Raw genomic sequence first — 21,288 nt, 5'->3', positions numbered from 1 at the left:
TGGACCGGGATGCCCTATGCACGGTCACTCACGCACTCGTGACGTCTCGCCTGGATTACTGCAATGCTCTCTACATGGGGCTCCCCTTGAAGGGCATCCGGAGGCTACAGTTAGTCCAGAATGCGGCTGCGCGGGTGATAGATGGAGCCCCTCGTGGCTCCCGCATAACACCCATCCTGCGCAGACTGCACTGGCTACCTGTGGCCTTCCGGGTGCGCTTCAAGGTTTTGGTGACCACCTTTAAAGCGCTCCATGGCATTGGGCCGGGTTATTTACGGGACCGCCTACTGCTACCGAATACCTCTCACCGACCCGTGCGCTCTCATAGAGAGGGTCTCCTCAGGGTGCCGTCAGCGAGGCAATGTCGTCTGGCGACGCCCAGGGGAAGGGCCTTCTCTGTGGGGGCTCCCACCCTTTGGAACGAACTACCCCCCGGACTCCGTCAGCTTCCGGACCTTCGGACCTTCCGCCGCGGGCTTAAAACATACTTATTTAATTGTGCAGGACTGAGCTAGATTTTAAATTTATGGGTTTTAATTGGTTTATTTTTATATTTTAATTAACGGGCTTTTAGAATAAGTTTTTTAATTGTTTTTATATTGTATTTATGTGTTTTTAAGTGCCTGTAAACCGCCCTGAGTCCTTCGGGAGATAGGGAGGTATATAAATATGTATTAAATAAATAAATAAATAAATAAATAAATACAGTTTTGCTCTCACCCAAGCCAGTCCATCCTAAATGCAGCCACATTACCATGGCTGCAGAATCATTCATCATCTGTTAGCACAGATTTTTTAGGGCAGAGGCCTCATCGCTGCTAACTGGTACCTTTTCTTTCTGCTGTGCTCTGGTGGTCACTTGGCCTGTCAGTGATGCAACGGGAGCACTGATTAGATTATTTCTGTTTTGGAGCAATTGTATTGTGGCATCCATGATAGGGCATCAGCTAGGAAATTCTGAAAGTGTTGCATCCAACATGCTTGTTTAAGAGAAAGTTTACAAGAGGTTTTCAGCGCTTCCAGGTTTTTGTGATCCCTTCTAAAAGGTGTCTCCAGGAGAGGAGTATTCATCTTACAGCATATGCCTATTTCTCCCATACAGCCCTGTCTTGCTCAGTTCCTGACATTTTCTTCCCAATTCAAACCTCACCCTCCTTCAAGTCTACCGGCAGCCAATACAATGCTGTATAGGTGTTCTGAGAAATCCGAGGCATTAGCTTGAAGGCAGTGCATCCCCAGGGTGCAGCAACCTTGGTGTCAGGCTAGAACCGGCTGGAAGGAAGCCCACCTGTCTTCAGGATATCCCCCCCTCCCTAAATGCCATGTAGTTACAGTAAAAGCAAAGTATGCAGAGAATGCAATCCCACTAGCCTCTTCCCCCCGAATGCAGCGTTCCATCAGGGGACCTGTAACCAACTTTAAATGTTCTTACTGTCAGGAAATTTCTCCTAGTTCCATATTGGATTTCAATATTGGAGCTTCATACTGCTTCTTTTCCTACTCTCAGGTGCTTTGAAGAGTAAGTCAACCACCTCTTCTCTGTGACAATCCTGCAATATTTGAAAATAGGTATCATACCCCCCCAATCCTTCTCTTTAAGGCTAGACCAGAGGTATAAAATTCAATTTCATTAAGGGCCGCAACAGTGTTGTGTTTGACCTTAGGGGGCTGGGTTGGGCCTGGCCAGCTCAACGTATCTCGTGTCGGGGCGCCTGTTGTGGCCTAAGCACTCTTCCATTGAAAATGGGCTCCCAAGCTCCATTTTTGGTTGCAACGGCCTCCTGCAACCCTCTGCCAGTAAAAAAGGCACTGCGGGCCAGTCCTTTGTTGTTTCCAGAGTGGCTCGCGGCCAGATCTAAGCACCCCGCGAGCCGGATCAGGCTTCTGGGCCTTGAGTTTGACACCCCTGGACTAGACATATCCAGTTCCCTTAACCATTCATGATTTAGCTTTTAGACTCCTTATCACCTTTGTAGCTCTTCTCTGTACTCTTTCTATGGGTTTTAACATTTTTTTGTATCTTATGGCTAGAATTGGATGAAGTATTCCAAATGTGGCTTCACTAGAGCAGTATAAAGTGGTAGTATCATTTCTCATGATTTTGATGCTATCCCGCTGTTGATGCAGCCTTGGTCTTTTATTGCAGCTGCAACCCACTGCTGGATGATACTAGATCCCTCTCAGTTATATATAACCCAAACTAATATTTGCTCTTCAACAGAGTTCCATCATTCTGTATCACAAGCACAACATTAGGGAAAAAAATGTTTATTGTGTTAAAGAACACAACTTCTGGACGGCTATCTACTATTGTGTCACTTGAGTTTATAGATGTACACAGTTTTTTCAGCTGTTAACATAAAATTGGAGATAATTCACTTGATCTTAATCAAAAGGCTGAGAAATGATATGGGAGAAGAGATAACACATTTTTCACAGGCAGCAACAGAAAATAGGAAGACAATAAGTTGATATGGGTTAAGCTGACTGGCTAAAGAAGGAGGGATGAAAATGCTAGAAAAGCATTTCCGGCGGAACATGGCTCCTTCCTTGTAGCTTATCTTTTGGTCTGCTATAGATTCTCCAGTTTTATACTTGGAATGCTTTCTAAGTCAGAAGAAACTTCCCTGGGAAAGGGGAAGCTCTGGAAATCAATCGTTCTGTACCCCCAGATAGCTGGACACTCTCAGAGTGCTTCCATAATCCGGTGAGTCTCTGGCTGGGGAGAGGGAAACCAAGAAGCAAATTCACTATGGAAGAATCAGCTGTTTAAAATGGACAATGAAGTATGCCACCACTTCTTAGACACTATCTTTTTGCATATTTACCTTTCATGTCAAGAGGCTTCCTCTAGCTGCAGACTTTTTCTTTTTTATTGAAGTATCATTTCTGAAGCTCCATTTTTTTATTTATTTTTTTGAATTTATATCCCACCCTTCTCCGAAGACTCAGGGCGGCTTACATTGTGTAAGGCAATAGTCTCAACCTATTTGTATATTTATATACAAAGTCAACTTATTGCCCCCCAACAATCTGGGTCCTCATTTTACCTACCGTATAAAGGATGGAAGGCTGAGTCAACCTTGGGCCTGGTGGGACTCGAGCCTGCAGTAATTGTAATTGCAGGCAGCTGTGTGTTAATAACAGGCTGCATTAGCCTGTTGAGCCACTTCCCAGCCCATGACTTTAAGATGGCAAGTGGGGGAGGAGTTGATGTATCCGAGCCAAAATAAAGAAGCTGGAAATCATTGTGGAAACTACTCTTGAAACTTTTGGATTTAAATGTTTTAGAGGACTTTATATCTTTAATTGACTGCTGAATTTTTTTTAAAAGAAGGACTGTTTAAATTGTGTTTTGATACTGATGTGAGGAGGGGGAGAAACACTTCCGATCCTACTTGCTTTTGATTGGACTAGTTGTGTCGGCTGTTAAACAAAGAGGCAGAGACCAAGTTCTTTTTTTGCAGCTTATAAATACAGTGGTGTTTTTTGACCACAAGAGGGAGCCAACAGACTGTAGTATCTGGTAATCCTTTTTAACTCTTCAATAGCATCATTTAACCCATTGATTTCATGTTATAAAGTACAAGTCTAAAACTCTTAATTTGGCTTTAGTTACACTCATGGCATGGCTACATATTAGATGATGGAGAAAATAAAAAAAAATCAGGAGATACAGAATTTTAAAGACACTTTTTGGATGATTACACAGCTAAAACACATGAACTAATTCAGGCAATGGGAACAAAGCTTGAATCTAAACTTGATACACTTTCAAAGGAACTCCGAGAGGCAATCCAACATTTGACTGGAGAAATCAAATAAGTGAAGGATAGAGTGGATCTTATGAAGCACAAACTGGAGAAGAAAGGCATTTTGTATGAAGTTGACTTACACAAAAGAACCATTTCAGAATCCCAGATTAAGAAATTACAATTAAGATTTCGAGCAATTCCTGAGCGGCCTGGAGAGGATATCAGGTTAAAATGATAAAGCTTTCTCAGTTAAATAATTGGGGGGAAAAGATCCTTGACCTTGAAATAGACAAAGTAAACTCCAGATTTGCTACTATGAGAAAATTACCAAGGGATGTCTTAATTTCACTTTTCACTTCACTAGAGATCATATTTTAGATTGCCACTTCAAATCCAAATTTAAGAATGGAAAACAAGGATATAATTGTTATGAAGGAAATACCTGCTAGAATTTTGAGAATCAGTAAAACCTGTTCTTCCTTACTGGTATTTTGAAGAAGAGAAAAAATCCCTTCCACTGGGATAAACTTGAAGGAGCAATACTTATGAAGAGCAAAGATTCAGACTGAATTCCATAGAAAAAACTAAGGACTTCCTGATACAGAAAAGAAATCAACCTCCAAAAGTTGACACCAAAGAAAAAGATGCAGGTAAGATGTCAGTATAGGAACTTGACATTTTTCTAAAGATGGAGATTAAGACTATTACATGGAATATTAATGGGCAAATGCCCCATCTAAGCGTAAAAAACTATTTCACTACCTGAGGAAACTCAATGTTTACATAACTTGCTTTCAAGAAACACATGTCAAGACACAAGATAAGAAATACTTAATAAATAAATGATATGGGGAGGAAATTATATCTGCTGGTTTAAAAAAGATCAATAGAGTTGTCTTATATAACAACTTGCCTGCAGAAGTTGTGGATGCTCCGACACTGGAAATTTTAAAGAAAATGTTGGATAACCATTTGTCTGAAATGGTGTAGGGTTTCCTGCCTGGGCAGGGGATTGGACTAGAAGACCTCCAAGGTCCCTTCCAACTCTGTTATTATGAATATATAAAACCCCCATTTAAACCTGTTACTTTTATTAGATGAGTATGGTAGATCTGTAGTAGTGGAAATTGAACTTAATAAAATCAATAGTAGTTGGACTTTATGTGCCAAATGATGATAAAAGTAAATTCTTTTAATAACTTATGGATCAATTACTACCATTTTTGCATGAAAATTTGCCTATGCTGGAGGACTGCAATGGAGTGATTTTCCCAGTTTTGGACTGAACATAAACCAAAGGTTTATGTTCAGGGATTAAATCCTCCCAGGGTAAACTACCAAAGACTTTTTTTTTTTTGAGATGATAGACAACTTAGCATTAATAGATTTGTGGCGGCAAAAAAATGGCTCTGCTAGAGAATATACCTTTCCCCCCCCAGAAAAATATAAATCCTATTCAAAGATTGATATGATATGGACTTCTAAAAACCTTGCAAATAAAATTTTAAAAGTTGACATTTTACCTAAATCTTTTTCTGATCATAAGCCAGTTCTTTTGGTACTTAGAAAAATGAGTTTGAGTTAAACTCAATGGAGTTTAACATGGAGATTAAATGAATCTATCTTGCAAAAGGAGAGAATTGAAATTAAATAAATATTTTGATAATCTAGGTAAAAGGACAAATTTAATGACTGTTTGGGATGCTAGTAAAGCAGTTATGAGGGGTTATTTTATACAATATAATCGCCTAGAAAAGAAAAATCCCAAGAAAAGATGCAAAAAATATTGGATGAAATTAGACAAAAAGAAATTGAATTGCAAGAGATACCTATGGACTCTAAATTTTTACATCAAATTAAACTTTTACGGCAAAAATTGTCTATGTTAACATTCAAGAAATAGAAACAAAACTAAACTATGTGAAGCAAAGACACTTTTGAGTTTGCAAATAAATCAGGAAGATGATTGGCATATAATCTAAGAAAGGAAAGGGAAAAGAGAATGAGCAAGAAAATCTGTGAAGGCAACAATGTAATCTGGCTCCCAAAGTGGTTGGATGTACTAGGGGGGTGATAGAGATGGAGGTGACCCCCCTGGACGGTATTTGCTGGCCATTTTTGGAGGCGGATGTTGGAGGACTGCAGGGAGGCAGCGGAGGTACTCCCGATTTGTCCCCATCTAGTCATCCTGCGACTGTTGTTGTACCATCTATGTCTCTCCCTGGCCTTTTGGGATCTTTATGGCCGTTGTTGGTCCTGTTTGGGTCTAATTTGGGAGTAAGCAGGAGACTTGCTTGGGGACAGAGGAGGACATATTCCGTGACCGAAGCACCCCCACCCCCTGTTCCATGATGTCTGGATGAGGATTGGAGAGATTACCATCTAGACTGTCCTTTTGTTTTCCATTCTATGCTCGTCCTTATTCTGGATTACCATCATATTTTAACATCTCTGCCATTCGGAGATGGAGCCTTTTTATCGCCGATTTTTATATTTTTATCTGCTTATCTTCAGTCGTTATGCGCTATTCGTCTTGTGAACTCTTGCGCCTGTGAGGTGCCCCCGCCTCGCAGGAATGGCCCGCTTCGTTACCAAGGGCCGGCCTCAATGACGGGTCTTGGGACCCACAGAGGTGGCATGCGAAGAGGAAGAGCCTTTGGGGTTTTTTAGATAGGGCATTTTTAAGGGGTGGGAGGGTTAGGGCGGGCGTTGGGGGTAGCCCGTCGGGAGGGGAACCAGTTCCTGCGCGTGCTCGCGGCGGTTATTTAATGGGTTCAGAGGTTATGGGGGGGGAATGCGTTCCTTTTTGTGAGAGTGGTTCTATTTGCACGGTAAGTGGGAGGGGCAGATATGGCGGAAGGGGGGGATCGTATCGATTTAGGGGGGCGCGCGCTCGATGTTTGCAGGCGATCGCGTGCCCCAATCCCTCTGACTTCTCCCGTTTCCTGGATGGTCAAGACCCTCAGAGCCTGGGCCTTCGGCTTATGTTATGGAACGCACGGTCCGTGGTTAATAAGGCCCCCCTAATACATAAGCTTATCCAGGGGGGTGCCGCGGATCTTATAGGCGTTACGGAAACCTGGTTGGGCACTGAAGGGGGCGTGCCCCTTGTTGAAAGGTGCCCACCGGGTTTCCGTGCATTCCATCAGCCGAGGGCTCAGGGTAGGGGTGGGGGGGTGGCAGTTGTTATTAGAGAGAGTCTAGAGCCGAGGGAGACCACTGTACCTCAGATTGCCGGGTGTGAATCCCTCTTTGTGAGGTGGGGTCATAGGTGTCAGATGGGCTTGTTTGTCGCGTACCTGGCTCCTTGCTGCGTGACAGCCGCCCTGCCCGAGCTCCTGGAGGTGCTTGCTGGGGTGGCAGTGGAGACCCCCAGACTTTTAGTCATGGGGGACTTCAACTTGCCATCTTCCGGTACATCATCGACAGCTGCTCGGGAGTTCATGGCTTCCATGACGGCCTTGGACCTGACCCAAGTAGTGGATGGCCCCACTCACATCGGGGGAGGCACACTGGACTTGATTTTTATCTCTGGTCAGTGGTTGAAGGATCTGGTCTTGAGGGATGTAGTCACGGAACCTTTGTCATGGTCAGATCACTCTCTCCTTCGCCTGGACTTTCTGACCGCCACTCAACACCGCAGAGAGACGGAACCAATACGTTGGTTCCGTCCCAGGCGCCTGATGGACCCGGAGAGGTTCCGGATGGAGCTTGTGCTGTTTCCTGAGGGTCTGGCTCACGGCACAGCTGAGGAACTAGTCGCGGCCTGGGAACGGGCTGCGGCTGGGGCTTTAGACCGTGTCGTGCCTCTGCGGCCTCTGACCCGGCGTAGATCCCAACCAGCTCCTTGGTTCTCCGAGGAGCTGAGGGAGATGAAACGCCGGAGAAGACGCCTAGAGAGTTGCTGTAGGTCCAGCCATTCAGAGGCTAATCGGACACTAGTTAGGTCCTATAATAGGACCTACCTAGTGGCACTGAGGGAAGCGAGATGTTGCTACGTCTCCTCCCTCATTGCGTCGGCAGATAACCGCCCGGCCGCCCTGTTTCGGGTGACTCGCTCCCTCCTTCACCAGGGGGAGCGGGATGACTCGTTGCAGGGACGTGCTGAGGAGTTTAACGGTTATCTATACGATAAAATCGTTCAGCTTCGGGACGGTCTGGACCAAAATTGGGTGGATCCAGGTGGGACGCCGGAGAGCGGTCTTGTTGAGATTGTTTGGGATGAGTTTGATCCTGTGGTTCCCGAGGACATGGACAGGTTGCTGGGTAGGTTGAACGCCACCACGTGTTTACTGGACCCGTGCCCCTCCTGGTTGGTACTGGCCACTCAGGAGGTGACACGAGGCTGGCTCCAGGAGATTACGAACGCTTCTTTGTTGGAGGGGGTCTTTCCGGCCGCCTTGAAAGAGGCGGTGGTGAGGCCCCTCCTCAAGAAGCCTTCCCTGGACCCAGCTGTCTTAGGCAATTATCGTCCGGTCTCCAACCTTCGCTTCGCGGTGAAGGTTGTAGAGAGTGTGGTGGCATGTCAATTTCCCCGCACCTGGATGAAACTGTCTATCTGGACCCGTTCCAGTCCGGCTTCCGGCCCGGATACAGCACTGAGACGGCTTTGGTCGCGTTGGTTGATGATCTCTGGAGGGCCAGGGATAGGGGTTGTTCCTCTGCCTTGGTCCTATTAGACCTCTCAGCGGCTTCCTATACCATCGACCATGGTATCCTGCTGCACCGGTTGGAGGGATTGGGGGTGGGAGGCACCGTTTATCGGTGGTTCTCCTCCTATCTCTCCGATTGGTCGCAGACGGTGTTGACAGGAGGGCAGAGATCGGCCCTGAGGCGCCTCACTTGTGGGGTGCCTCAGGGGTCGATTCTCTCGCCCCTCCTGTTCAACATCTACATGAAGCCGCTGGGTGAGATCATCAGTGGCTTCGGTGTGAGGTACCAGCTGTACGCTGATGATACTCAGCTGTACTTTTCCACACCGGGCCACCCCAACGAAGCTATCGAAGTGCTGTCCCGGTGTCTGGAAGCCGTACGGGTCTGGATGGGGAGAAACAGGCTCAAGCTCAATCCCTCCAAGACAGAGTGGCTGTGGATGCCGGCATCCCGGTACAGTCAGCTGCGACCGCGGCTGACTGTTGGGGGCGAGTCATTGGCCCCGATGGAGAGGGTGCGCAACTTGGGCGTCCTCCTGGATGAACGGCTGTCTTTTGAAGACCATTTGACGGCTGTCTCCAGGAGAACTTTTTACCAGGTTCGCCTGGTTCGCCAGTTGCGCCCCTTTCTAGACCGGGATGCCCTATGCACGGTCACTCACGCTCTCGTGATGTCTCATCTGGATTACTGCAATGCTCTCTACATGGGGCTCCCCTTGAGGAGCACCCGGAGGCTCCAGGTGGTTCAGAATGCGGCTGCGCGGGTGATAGAGGGAGCCCCTCGTGGCTCCCATGTGACACCCCTCCTGCGCAGACTTCACTGGCTACCTGTGGCCTTCCGGGTGCGCTTTAAGGTTTTGGTAATGATCTTCAAAGCGCTCCATGGCATAGGGCCGGGCTATTTACGGGACCGTCTGCTGCTACCAAATACCTCTCACCGACCTGTGCGCTCTCACAGAGAGGGACTCCTCAGGGTGCCGTCGGCTAGGCAGTGCCGTCTGGCGACACCCAGGGGAAGGGCCTTCTCTGTGGGAGCTCCCACCCTTTGGAACGAGCTTCCCCCAGGACTTCGTCAACTTCCGGACCTCCGAACCTTTCGCCGCGAGCTTAAAACTCATCTATTCATCTGCGCAGGACTGGACTAGATTTTAGATTTTAAATTTAAACTGGTTTTAATGGGTTTTTTATGTATACTGTTGTTTTTAATTATTCGGCTATTTGGAATAAGTTTTTTAATTGATGTTTTATTTTGTATTTATATGTATTTTTTATCTGCCTGTAAACCGCCCTGAGTCCCTAGGGAGATAGGGCGGTATAAAAATACGAAAAATAAAATAAAAATAAATAAAATAAATGTAATAACAGACAATGAGCTTATTAAAAAGTCTTTTCATAATTTCGGTTCCAATTTGTATTATTTATTTTTTTTGCATTTATATCCCGCCCTTCTCCTAAGACTCAGGGCGGCTTACACTATGTTAGCAATAGTCTTCATCCTATTTGTATATTTATATAAAAAATCAACTTATTGCCCCCAACAATCTGGGTCCTCATTTTACCTACCTTATAAAGGATGGAAGGCTGAGTCAACCTTGGGCCTGGTGGGACTAGAACCTACAGTAATTGCAAGCAGCTGCGTTAATAACGGACTGTCTTAGCAGTCTGAGCCACCGAGGCCCAGGAAAAGGAGTTTGATATGATTAAAATAGATGAATATTTATTAAGATAATGGTTGCCTAAACTTTCACAAACTCAGAGACAATTTATGAATGTCTTCACTATCAGAAGCCCTTAAAAAAATGAAATCAGGTAAAGCTCCAGGTCCAGATGGCCTTACAAGCCAATATTATAAATTCTTCGAAGATGAAGTTCAGCCACTAAAGGATACAATGAATGATATATTACAGGAGAAAAGATACCTCAATGGGCCTCTGGTGGCTCAGACTGCTAAGACAGTCTGTTATTAACAGCAGCTGCTTACAATTACTGCAGGTTCAAGCCCCATCAGGCCCAAGGTTGACTCAGCCTTCCATCCTTTATAAGGTAGGTAAAATGAGGACCCAGATTGTTGGGGGCAATAAGTTGACTTTGTATATAATATACAAATGGATGAAGACTATTGCTTGACATAGTGTAAGCCGCCCTGAGCCTTCGGAGAAGGGCGGGATATAAATGCAAATTAAAAAAAAATGTGGTTAAGAAGCCAATATTGTGTTGCTACTGAAGGAAGGTCAAGATGCTACAAAGATACAAAAATTACAGGCAATCTTATTATTAAACAAGGACTATAAACTCTTTGCTGCAGTTTTGGCAGAAAGATTAAAAAATATTTTTTCACGCATATATTCATGAAGACCAATCTGGCTTTCTGCCAAAAAGAGTGTTAAGGGGTAATGAGAGAACTATTTTGAATAATATTAAATATTTACAATATCATAACGAGAAACAGGCAGCTCTATATTCTTAGATCCAGAGAAGGCCTTTGACAACTAAATTAGGCCTTTATGTTTAAAGTTTAAAGCAGTGGTAGTCAACCTGGTCCCTACCGCCCACTAGTGGGCATTCTAGCTTTTATGGCAGGCGGTAGGGATTTTGTCCGATACTGAAACACTTTCCTTTTTTTAATTTCATTGACTTTTTAAAAAATTTTCATAGCATTTTTAAAAACATTTTCATTAGGTTTTCATAAAATTCCCCATGACAATTTAAATTTCTGAAAATATACTATTTGTATCGCCCGCGCATAAGTTTAGTTCACGTTATGTAAGTGAAACTAAATGGCGCTATAGTGCGACCACAAACAAAAGACCCTCGTCCAAGAATAGCTTGTGCATCTCCCCACACACCCCAGCTGTAATAGACAAGCAGAGCTGGTAGCCAGTGTGTCCCTCCCCCCAAACCCAATCCACGATGCGCGAGAGGCGTGCGCAGACGATACATGGCACATTACTGTGGAACCGGTGGGCGGTTAGAAAATTTTACTACTAACAGAGATACAAAAATGGGCAGTAGGTATAAAAAAGTTTACTACCCCTGGTTTAAAAAAATGGACTTTGGAGAAAATTTTATTCCAGGAGTCAAAGCTGTTTATATGTCACAGCAAGCAAAAATTGTTATCAATGATGATTTAAGTAATTCATGTGAAATCCAAAAGGGTACTTGTTTATCTTGATGTTGGAAGTTTTGAATAGAGATATTATGCAAGATGAGAAAATAATAGGTATAAGCATCAAGAAAGAAGTTTATAAACTTCTTCTCAGTTTATAAACTGAGGGCATTTGCTGATGATTTGGTTATATTCCTGCAAGACCCAAAAAACGATATAGAATATTTGATGAGGAAATTAAATGAGTTAGGGGCTTTAGCATGTTTTAAAATAAACAGAAAATAATGCTGATTAAAAACATGTCCTCTCAAGATTATGATATATTGACTAAAAAGTCTGGTTTTAGGGTTGAAAAAAAGGTAAAATATTTGGGGGTTATGTTGACAAACACAAAACTGTTTCAAAATAATTATGTGTTTCTCTGGAATGATATTAAAAAGGACTTACAAAGATGGGACAAATTGCATTTATCAATATTGGGTAGAATTCATGTAATTAAGATGAATGTCTTACCAAAAATGCATTTTCTGTTTCAGATATTACAAATACTTGCAACTGATATTCCATTCAAACAATGGGCAGAGGGATATTTCCAAGTTTATATGGCAAGGGGAAAAAACCAAGAATTAGATACAAGCTATTGTAAGATGCTAAGGAAAGAGGGGGTTTGGGTTTACCAGATTTGAAACTGTATTTCAATGCTTGTTGTTTGGTCTGCCTAAAAGAGTGGGTGAATCTCCAAAACAAGAGGCTACTTGATTTAGAAAATCATGAATTAAGGTTTGGATGGCATGGTTATTTATGATATGACAAAGTTAAAGTAAATGTTCTTTTTAACAACCATTTTGCTAGACATGCCATTCTAAGAGTATGGAATAAATATAAAGCAAGGTTTTCTATGAAGATGCCTCTTTGGGAGTCCTCCCAGGAAGCCTTCTTCAGAAAAGAAAATGCAGTTGAAGGCAGACTTATGGTAAAATATCTTTTAATTTTGGTGATCCCACCCTCAAGTCTAAGAAGGAGTTACAGTAGAATCAGAAGGTTGTGTCTGCCATTGGTTTACAATTGAAAGAAAGATTTAAATTAGATAAAAAATTTGATTTTGTCAAAAATGAATTGGAAATCTTACTGTGCGGTAGTGATTAGCATATTATTGCGAAGGTTTATAAAATGTTATTAAAATTGAATTTGGAAAGTGAACATGTAAAGCATTATATGATTCAGTGGGCAAGGAATTTTGGATATGTTATGTTTGAACAATGAGAGAATATGTGGATGAAAGGTTTAAAATTTAAAATTAAATTATAATTTAAAGGATTAATTTAAAGGAAAATTTCTATAAGATGATGTATCACTGGTATTTAACACCAGACAAGTTATCCAGAATGTATAAAGGTATTTCAAATGAATGTAAATGTAAAGAAGGAACCTTTTACCATTTATAGTGGACATGTGATAAAGCAAAGAAATGTTGGAGTAGGATTCATGCTCTAATATATAAAATTCTTAAAGTGAATATAAAGATAAAACCAGAAACTTTTCTTTTCAGCTTAATGGCAAAAGATTTGGAACTTTGATGTTATATATGTTGACGGCAGCAAGACTACGCACAAAAATGGAAGGACATTTCAATTCCCACAATGGACGAATGGCTACAAAAGTTGTTGGAGTTAGAAAACATGGCTAAATTGATTGTTTTGATCAAATACAAGAACATAAATACTTCTGTTTCTACTTGGAAACTGATTCTGGACTTTGTACTTGAGGTAGAAAAAAAATGAAACTTTGATTTTGGCTTTTACTGATTAGATAGATCTGTTGTTATAGAAATGGCTAGTATTATGTAAAAGTAAAAATTTGAGGTTCGATGTTACTTCTTATTCTACTGTACCAAAGGGAATCGGAAATCAATGCCTTTTCTTTCTTTTTTCCTTCTTCTCTACACTTTTCTCTTCCCTTTTTCCTCTCCTACTTTTCCTATTGTTTGCTTTTGTATTTTTGTATAAACTATTAAAAAGGCAAAGAATTCTAGAAAAAATGATAGGCAAAGGCAAAGAATTCTAGAAAAAATGACAGGAGAACCAAGATGGATTATAGGCAACACTGGCTGCTAAAACCTTGTTAGTTCCAGAAGAAACTAGGGTCAAGACAAGAAATAGAAGCAGTTGAAATCAGAAAATTGCCAAAGAAGAAAGTGGGAATGGAGAGGGGAGAAAAAGAGACATATCTTCATCATGTGAGGAATCCTCAGGTCACGAGGCTAGAGAAAACTACATTTTACCAGCCCGTGAGAGATTGCTAGCCAATATAAATGAACACAGAGCATAGAATAACAAATTTAGAAGGGACTTTGGAGGTCTTCTAATCCAACCCTATGCATATTTAATGTTATTCCTTGGATTTAAATGGAGAGGGGATGTATGTATATACACAGAAACACATGACAAAGTCTCAGTTGCAGGAAGGTACCTATTGAACTATACATTGGTTAATTTCCTGTCAACACAAAAGCTCTGATGATGCACTTAATATTAGTTTCAATTAATATTTTACAAATGCATAATAATTGTGGAATTTTTCTTGGCTTACCATAAGAAAAGGTGTCTGGAAGAGGCACACCATGACCAGCCAATTCTTGGAATGTCCAGAACTTGTTGACACAATTAAGTATGGCTTGTGGACGATTCATTAGCCTGCAGCCCATCTTCTCCAGATGACGAAGGACTGTAATATCACTATCACTCTGCACCCATGGTGTTGGTACACGAACCACCACTACTTGCGGGTAAGCAGTAATGAGTTCCCCACTGACCCGAAGACCTGCGGAGAAGAGTAATAAAAAGATGCAAATTTGATTAAAATCATAGTTAATAAAGAAAAAGCACTACATTTAACCTATCAGAATGGTATCTCCAGTCCCTTTAACTTTTGGAAAATGACACATAGCTGTTATATTATATCATGCCCCATTGCATTAGGTTTTACATTATTTTCACACAAACACCAAAGTCCTGGTGGTCTGCATAAATAAAAACACTATAAATTATATACTATGTATACTACAGTATAGATCAGTGGTCCCAATCTTTCTGGCACCAGGGACCAGTTTCAGAAGAAACACTGTCTTTCACAGACCAGGGTTGGGGGTATGGTTTCACACACAACCTAGATCCCATGCATGCAGTTGAAGCTTCACTTGCTCATCTGCCATTTGCATGGCCCAGTTCCTAATAGGCCATGGACCAATACTGGTACCAGGGATTGGGTACCCCACAATATTTATTGCACTTACTCTTGAAAAAAATTAACTTAGAACTGCTCTGTTTTCTTCCAAGCTCAGGGCAACACTTTCAAGTACTGTGTGTTCGTTTCTGAGTTTGGTATTTCTGAAATGGCAATGTTCAATTTCGAACATTTTGAACTTGAAACTATCTGCATAATGATATTTGGGAAATTTTCTGTTGTTCAGTAGTAAATACCATTTCCCCAAAATAAGACATCCCCTGATAATAAGCCCAATCGAGCTTTTGAGCGCATGATAATAAGGCCAAGCGCTTATTTCAGGGTTCAAAAAAATGTAAGATAGGGTCTTATTTTCAGGGAAACATGGTACCTAGCTCCATTGTATCTGAACATGAGCTCCTGACTTTTTATTACTTCTTTTCCTTTTTAAGTTGCACCGGAACACCCCAACGAAGCTCTCGAAGCGCTGTCCCGGTGCCTGGAGGCCGTACGGGTCTGGATGGGGAGAAATAGGCTCAAGCTCAATCCCTCCAAGACAGAGTGGCTGTGGATGCCGGCATCCCGGTACAGTCAGCTAAATCCGCGGCTGACCATCGGTGGCGAGTCATTGGCCCCAATGGAAAGGGTCCGCAACTTAGGCGTCCTCCTGGATGAACGGCTGTCTTTAGAAGATCATTTGACGGCCGTCTCCAGGAGAGCGTTCTACCAGGTTCGCCTGGTACGCCAGTTGCGCCCCTTTCTGGACCGGGATGCCCTATGCACGGTCACTCACGCACTCGTGACGTCTCGCCTGGATTACTGCAATGCTCTCTACATGGGGCTCCCCTTGAAGGGCATCCGGAGGCTGCAGCTAGTCCAGAATGCGGCTGCGCGGGTGATAGCTGGAGCCCCTCGTGGCTCCCGTATAACACCCATCCTGCGCAGACTGCACTGGCTACCTGTGGCTTTCCGGGTGCGCTTCAAGGTGCTGGTGACCACCTTTAAAGCGCTCCATGGCATTGGGCCGGGTTACTTACGGGACCGCCTACTGCTACCGAATATCTCTCACCGACCCGTGCGCTCTCACAGAGAGGGTCTCCTCAGGGTGCCGTCAGCGCGGCAATGTCGTCTGGCGACACCCAGGGGAAGGGCCTTCTCTGTGGGGGCTCCCACCCTCTGGAATGAACTACCCCCCGGACTTCGTCAGCTTTCGGACCTCCGGACCTTCCGCCGCGGGCTTAAAACATATTTATTTAACTGTGCAGGACTGAGCTAGATTTTAAATTACTGGTTTTAAATTGGGTTTTATTCTATATTTTTAATTCTAAATTAACGGGCTTTTTAGAATAAGTTTTTTAATGGTTTTTATATTGTATTTATATGTTTTTAAATGCCTGTACACCGCCCTGAGTCCTTCGGGAGATAGGGCGGTATATAAATTTGATCAATAAATAAAATAAAATAAATAAATTAAGAAATTGTATATTGTTGAATTGTATTGTGCAGTCCTTGGTACTTTCTAAACTTTACTGTTTGCTTTCATTACCCAACCAAGTAACATCTTCAGTACTCAACTGAATTTTATTGTATTCTTCAATTGCTGTATTATGGTTAAGGAGGTCACACCCACCAGGCTTTTTTTTTTTTTTTGCCTTTTTTAAGTTTGAATACTAGTTTAATATTTTTATACATTCCCCTTAATATACAGACAATTAAATTTGTGAAGGTTATGTGTCAATAGTCTTCAATTTCACTGCTTATTTTTGTTTTTACAAAGCTGTATGTGAGGTCAAGAAAGAACATTTTTGTCTTGCACAAAATTTAGTTTAAAACTTTCGATTCACTAGCCTTCTTATAAAAAGGAAAGGGTGAAGAAAAGGGAGAATTTTAGCTTTCATTCTTCTTTCATGTACTTCCATGGACTAATATGTTCAGGGTATGTGAAATAAAGTAGGAAATCCTATTTCTGGTAGTGGTGCAAACTTTTTTTTTTTTAAAAAAAAACAAGTGTCAGCTTTGGAAGCCATATTAGGCCGGAAGCTTCCACGCTGCCACCTTCTCATGTGTGGGAAAGAGTAGGAGGGGGATTTAGGAGAGAGGTTGTCTTTAGACAAAATAGCATTCTTCCTTTTGGTCACGGACAGGACGATCCTGCATCTGGAGGAGTGGTTGGAGTGCTATCTCGAGATGGGATGGATGGTGATTGGAGCATGTGATCGACTGATGAGTGAGGGGATGGTTTTGGAGTTTTTGATTTACTGAGGGAAAATCCGGAACTCTCAGATTCAGGTTTTCCCAGATGTGCCAGTATACCTACCCTAAAAAATAGAACTTTGAGAAATGCTTGCTTCAGAGTTTTTAATTGGAGTTGGGGGTTTTCTGGAATGCTGACAACAAGGTGAACAGGAAATCTTCAAATTTGAGAAGATTTGAGTTATTTCCGCTCAGCAACTTGGCAATTACCTCTATGTAATTGCTTACCAATTAAGATAGTACCCATAGGGTCTAGGTAATTGCTGGATCATTTTGAAGCTGCTGATGTTAAAGAAGAGTCAAGCCATTTTGGTTTAGTTAGTATAAGCAAATGGTTGTCTTTAGTTAATATAAGGAAATGGTTCCCCTCTGAACTCACATTAGTTCTTCCCCTGACCTGGGGGGGGGGGGGGAAGGGGGGGAGAGATAAACGTATTCTACATGTTCATGAACTGAATCCCAGGAATCCCATCTCCAAGGGGATGTGTGAAAGGTGTTTCCATATTCCATATTCCTTCCAGAATTGAAAAAGAAGAAAACTATTTGCCCTTCCTAAAGAATTCTCTAGTTCAGTGGTTCTCAACCTGTGGTCTGCAGATGCCTGAAGGCCATGATATCTTTAAAGGGAATCCGCAAAGACTTGAAGAAATGGTATGGTTTAAATCTTGAATTAAGTTTTGGGGGTCCGTGGCCATCGTCCATGGCAAAAGGCATTTAAGGGAGGGCAGTGAAGAAAAGATTGAGAACCACTGATCTAGTCTGACGAATAGAGAACATTGCTCCATTAGATCTCATAGGAGGACATGATCTGGGTTTCATTGATTACAGAATATCACGTAGTGGGACACAAGAAACATGTTTTGACATACTCTCTTCCTTTTGGAACATCACACCACTCACATTTATATTGGCTCTGATCTTGCCAAAGTCTTGGTTATTGTCCAGACGAGGGCTCAGGAAGTTAGTGAAGCCTGTTACTCTTGGTGATAGATTACCCTTGGCTGCCAATTTTTGTTTTTATTCTATGCTGAAATAACATAGAGCATGTTATTCTATATTTTTTCTGCATAAAATAAAAACAAAATTTGGCAGACAAGGGTAATCTGTCACCCAAAGTAACAAATGAGAACATCTTATTCTATGATGGGGGCCTTGATGGCAAAGGGGCTTGTGTGGATAAATGAAATTGTGGGTTATGTCGTCACACATGTCCAGAAGGGTCTCCCAAGGCAAACAGGCCATGATTTGGCCTGTTCCCCAGACTAACATCAATCACATCTGCCAACCCGCATTGGACCAGAGTGGAAGATTATGGTTTATTACTTCCACATGCCAATACAACTTCAAAAATGGCCCTCATTCCCAGGAGGCCCTAGGGCAGGGGTGTGAAACTGACGTTGCCACAGCAGCATCATGTGACATATCGTGACTTTTTTTCCCCTTTGCTAAACTGGCATGGGTGTGGTCAGTGCATGATGCATCCAGCTGGCAGGCCGCAAGTTTGACAGCCCTGCCTTAGGGCAACTATACATGGCAGCGGGAAGACCTGCCCAAAGACAGAGGGTGTGAAAAATCACCAAGTTAAATCAGGCTCCCTTTGGACTTGAAAGAGGAAATGCCAGGTATCTTAGTGAAGGAAGTATCAAGTGGCATAAAATCAATAAAAAAATGGCAAAGCTTCAGGAAATGACTGTTACGGTTGAAATGCTGTAAGCTGGTGGCCAGTTTACATAAAATACAAGTATAGCAAAACTATACTCGAGATGCCTCAGAGAAGAAAAAATAATGCATGGAAACATGCTAAAGCAATTTTTAGAGAAAGGGCCCAAGATGATTTAAAGAACTATTACCCAGTATCTTTCAGTCACTTTACAAGGTTTTCACTAAGATAATAGCAAAAAGAATATTGAGAATATTAAATGATGTACAGACAAAGGAGCAGGCAGGGTTCAGGAGTGTCTATAGCACAATGGATCACTTATGATCGGCAAGCTAAGCATAATTTTCCAGAACAATCTCACCCTATGCCTGAAAAGTTTTTGAACAACATATGCTACCTACTCCTAACATATGCCAGTGAAACATGAACATTAACCTCACAACTGATACAAAAGCTAAAAGTGGTGCAAAGAGCCACGGAAAGATACATGTACAGCATTACTAGACAAGATAAAAGACCCACACATGGATTACAGAATAAACAAAAGTATATGATATCATCAAGAGATTAAAGAATTGAAATGGAAATGGGAGGGTCACACAGCAAGAAGAACTGACGGCAGGTGGACTAAGGCAGTCATAGATTGGATCCCACTTGATAAAAAGTATCCACGAAAAGGACCTAAAACAAGATGGAGCAATGACATCAGCAAGTATTGCGGGCCCAAATGGCAAAAGAAAGCTCAGGACCGTATTGGTTGAAAACATGGAAGAAGCCTCCCTCCTGCAGTGGATAGACAACTGATGATGATAAACATAGAACATAGGGTTGGAGGGGACCTTGGAGATCTTCTAGTACAACCCCGTTCAAGCAGGAGACCCTATACCAATGTTAGTGAACCTTTTCGGCACTGAGTGCCAAAAAGGGAGTGTGCATGTGTCTGTGCCGGAAACCGGAAGACCTGCCTGGTAAACATGCACATGCCAAGTAGTTGCTCTTCCGGTTTTGGCACATATGAAGACTAGCTGGCCAGCGCACCAGAACCTGAAATCCCTGCAGCTGTTTCAGGCTGCAGGGATTGCCATAGCCTATTGCCACCTCCGTGTGCCCCATTTTCCAGGGGGCCAGCAAGTGGGCAGGGCTACATGCGGTGTATAAGACGCACCCAAATTTTCACTCCCTTTTATGGGGGAAAAAAGTGTATCTTATACTCTGAAAAATAGGGTATGTATATAAGGACCTTGTGAAGGTAGAAAGGAAGATTTTGCACCACAGCCACACTTCCAATAGAAAAAATAATTTTCTATTGGGAGAATTGGAAGAGGCTCTCCTCTTCAGCATTTTACTTTTAGAACTATGACTGAAATGCTTTTTAAGACATTTTAATATTATGCTAGCTGAACTACTATGAACAATTGATTTCCAAAAAACAAAAGTACACATATAGACTAGGTGAAACCAGGCTTAAAAGTAGTAACTGTGAGAGGGATCTTAGAGTCTCAGTGGACAACCAATTAAATATGAGCCAAGGTATGCGCCATCAATATTAAGAAGTATTCTGTATCTAACCACCTTCTATTGCCCTTCTTAGTATTTCAACTTTTATTGACTTTTGGACAAGTCTCCCCTGCTCCTCCTTGGATTTTCTAAAATATCAACAAATTCTTTAGGATAGTTAATGTCATTATATATTTCAAAGAGCTAGTATAATTTGAAATTGGGATAGTTGTTAAACATAGGAGTAAGTCATATTACTGTATTATCTTAAATAGTTGGCATAGTTATTTTTAATTGATTCTACATGATGCTGTATGTGGAGACTGTTACAATCTCTACTTTTTTGTTTTCTCCAATTTTATGTTTGTCTAAACTCTTTTTTTTTATTTCCCCAAGTAAAACTGGGGATGAGGAATCTTGTTGTTTTACACCAAAGAACCATTCTTATTAAGAATAATTGGTACAATTATTAATTAATCCCCAAGATTAATTATTATTAAATATATAATAATAATATATATATTATATTATATATTATAATTATAATTAATTAATTATTAATTGGTACAATTATTAATTAATCCCAAGATGGCGCCGACGAAGGCTGCCTCAGCGAAATGCTCTCTAATGGTTTCTTTATTTCTAATTGTTCTCTGTGACTCACTACGGGTTTCCTATTCACGAGACCATCTGCTAAAAATTAAGCAACATTTCTTTAAGGAGCAGCTTTCTTTGACCCCACCCCCCCCCCCCCAGTCTTTACAAACACGGAGGAGATTCTAACACAGGAGGAGGCAATTCCCCCAGAGCCATGGATTACCAAAAAAAACCAGACGGAAGCAGCGGAGAGATAAATGGCGGAGAGGTAAACGGGCTGGGATCTTAAACAGATTAAGAAATTGCATTAAAACTCCTCTGCCTTCAATTTTCCTAACAAATGTACGTTCACTTGCAAATAAGATGGATGAAATACTCCTCTTAAACAAATATTATTCTGATTTTCGCAATTCAGCAATCCTATGCTTCTCTGAAACCTGGTTAAATGAATCAATTGAAGATAGCAGCCTGAACATTCCAGGGTTTCAGATTGAACGATCAGACAGAATTACAGAAACATCTGGTAAAAAGAAAGGAGGAGGCTTA

The 21,288-nt window shown here is 42.0% G+C and overlaps 1 protein-coding gene across 2 annotated transcripts in view; it reads right to left on the bottom strand.

Annotated features, from left to right (window-relative positions):
* RIMKLB (ribosomal modification protein rimK like family member B) overlaps positions 1–21,288 on the bottom strand; it is a 62,696-nt gene that overhangs the window by 25,099 nt on the left and 16,309 nt on the right. For both annotated transcript variants that reach the window (XM_058166076.1, XM_058166077.1), the window contains exon 4: positions 14,103–14,333. In XM_058166076.1, the coding sequence (XP_058022059.1) occupies positions 14,103–14,333 (231 nt within the window). The remainder of the gene's footprint in view (positions 1–14,102; positions 14,334–21,288) is intronic.

The sequence above is a fragment of the Ahaetulla prasina genome, chromosome 2 (assembly GCF_028640845.1).
Source record: "Ahaetulla prasina isolate Xishuangbanna chromosome 2, ASM2864084v1, whole genome shotgun sequence".
In the NCBI taxonomy this organism is placed as follows: domain Eukaryota; kingdom Metazoa; phylum Chordata; class Lepidosauria; order Squamata; family Colubridae; genus Ahaetulla; species Ahaetulla prasina.
This window is presented reverse-complemented; position numbering and strand designations above follow the sequence as displayed.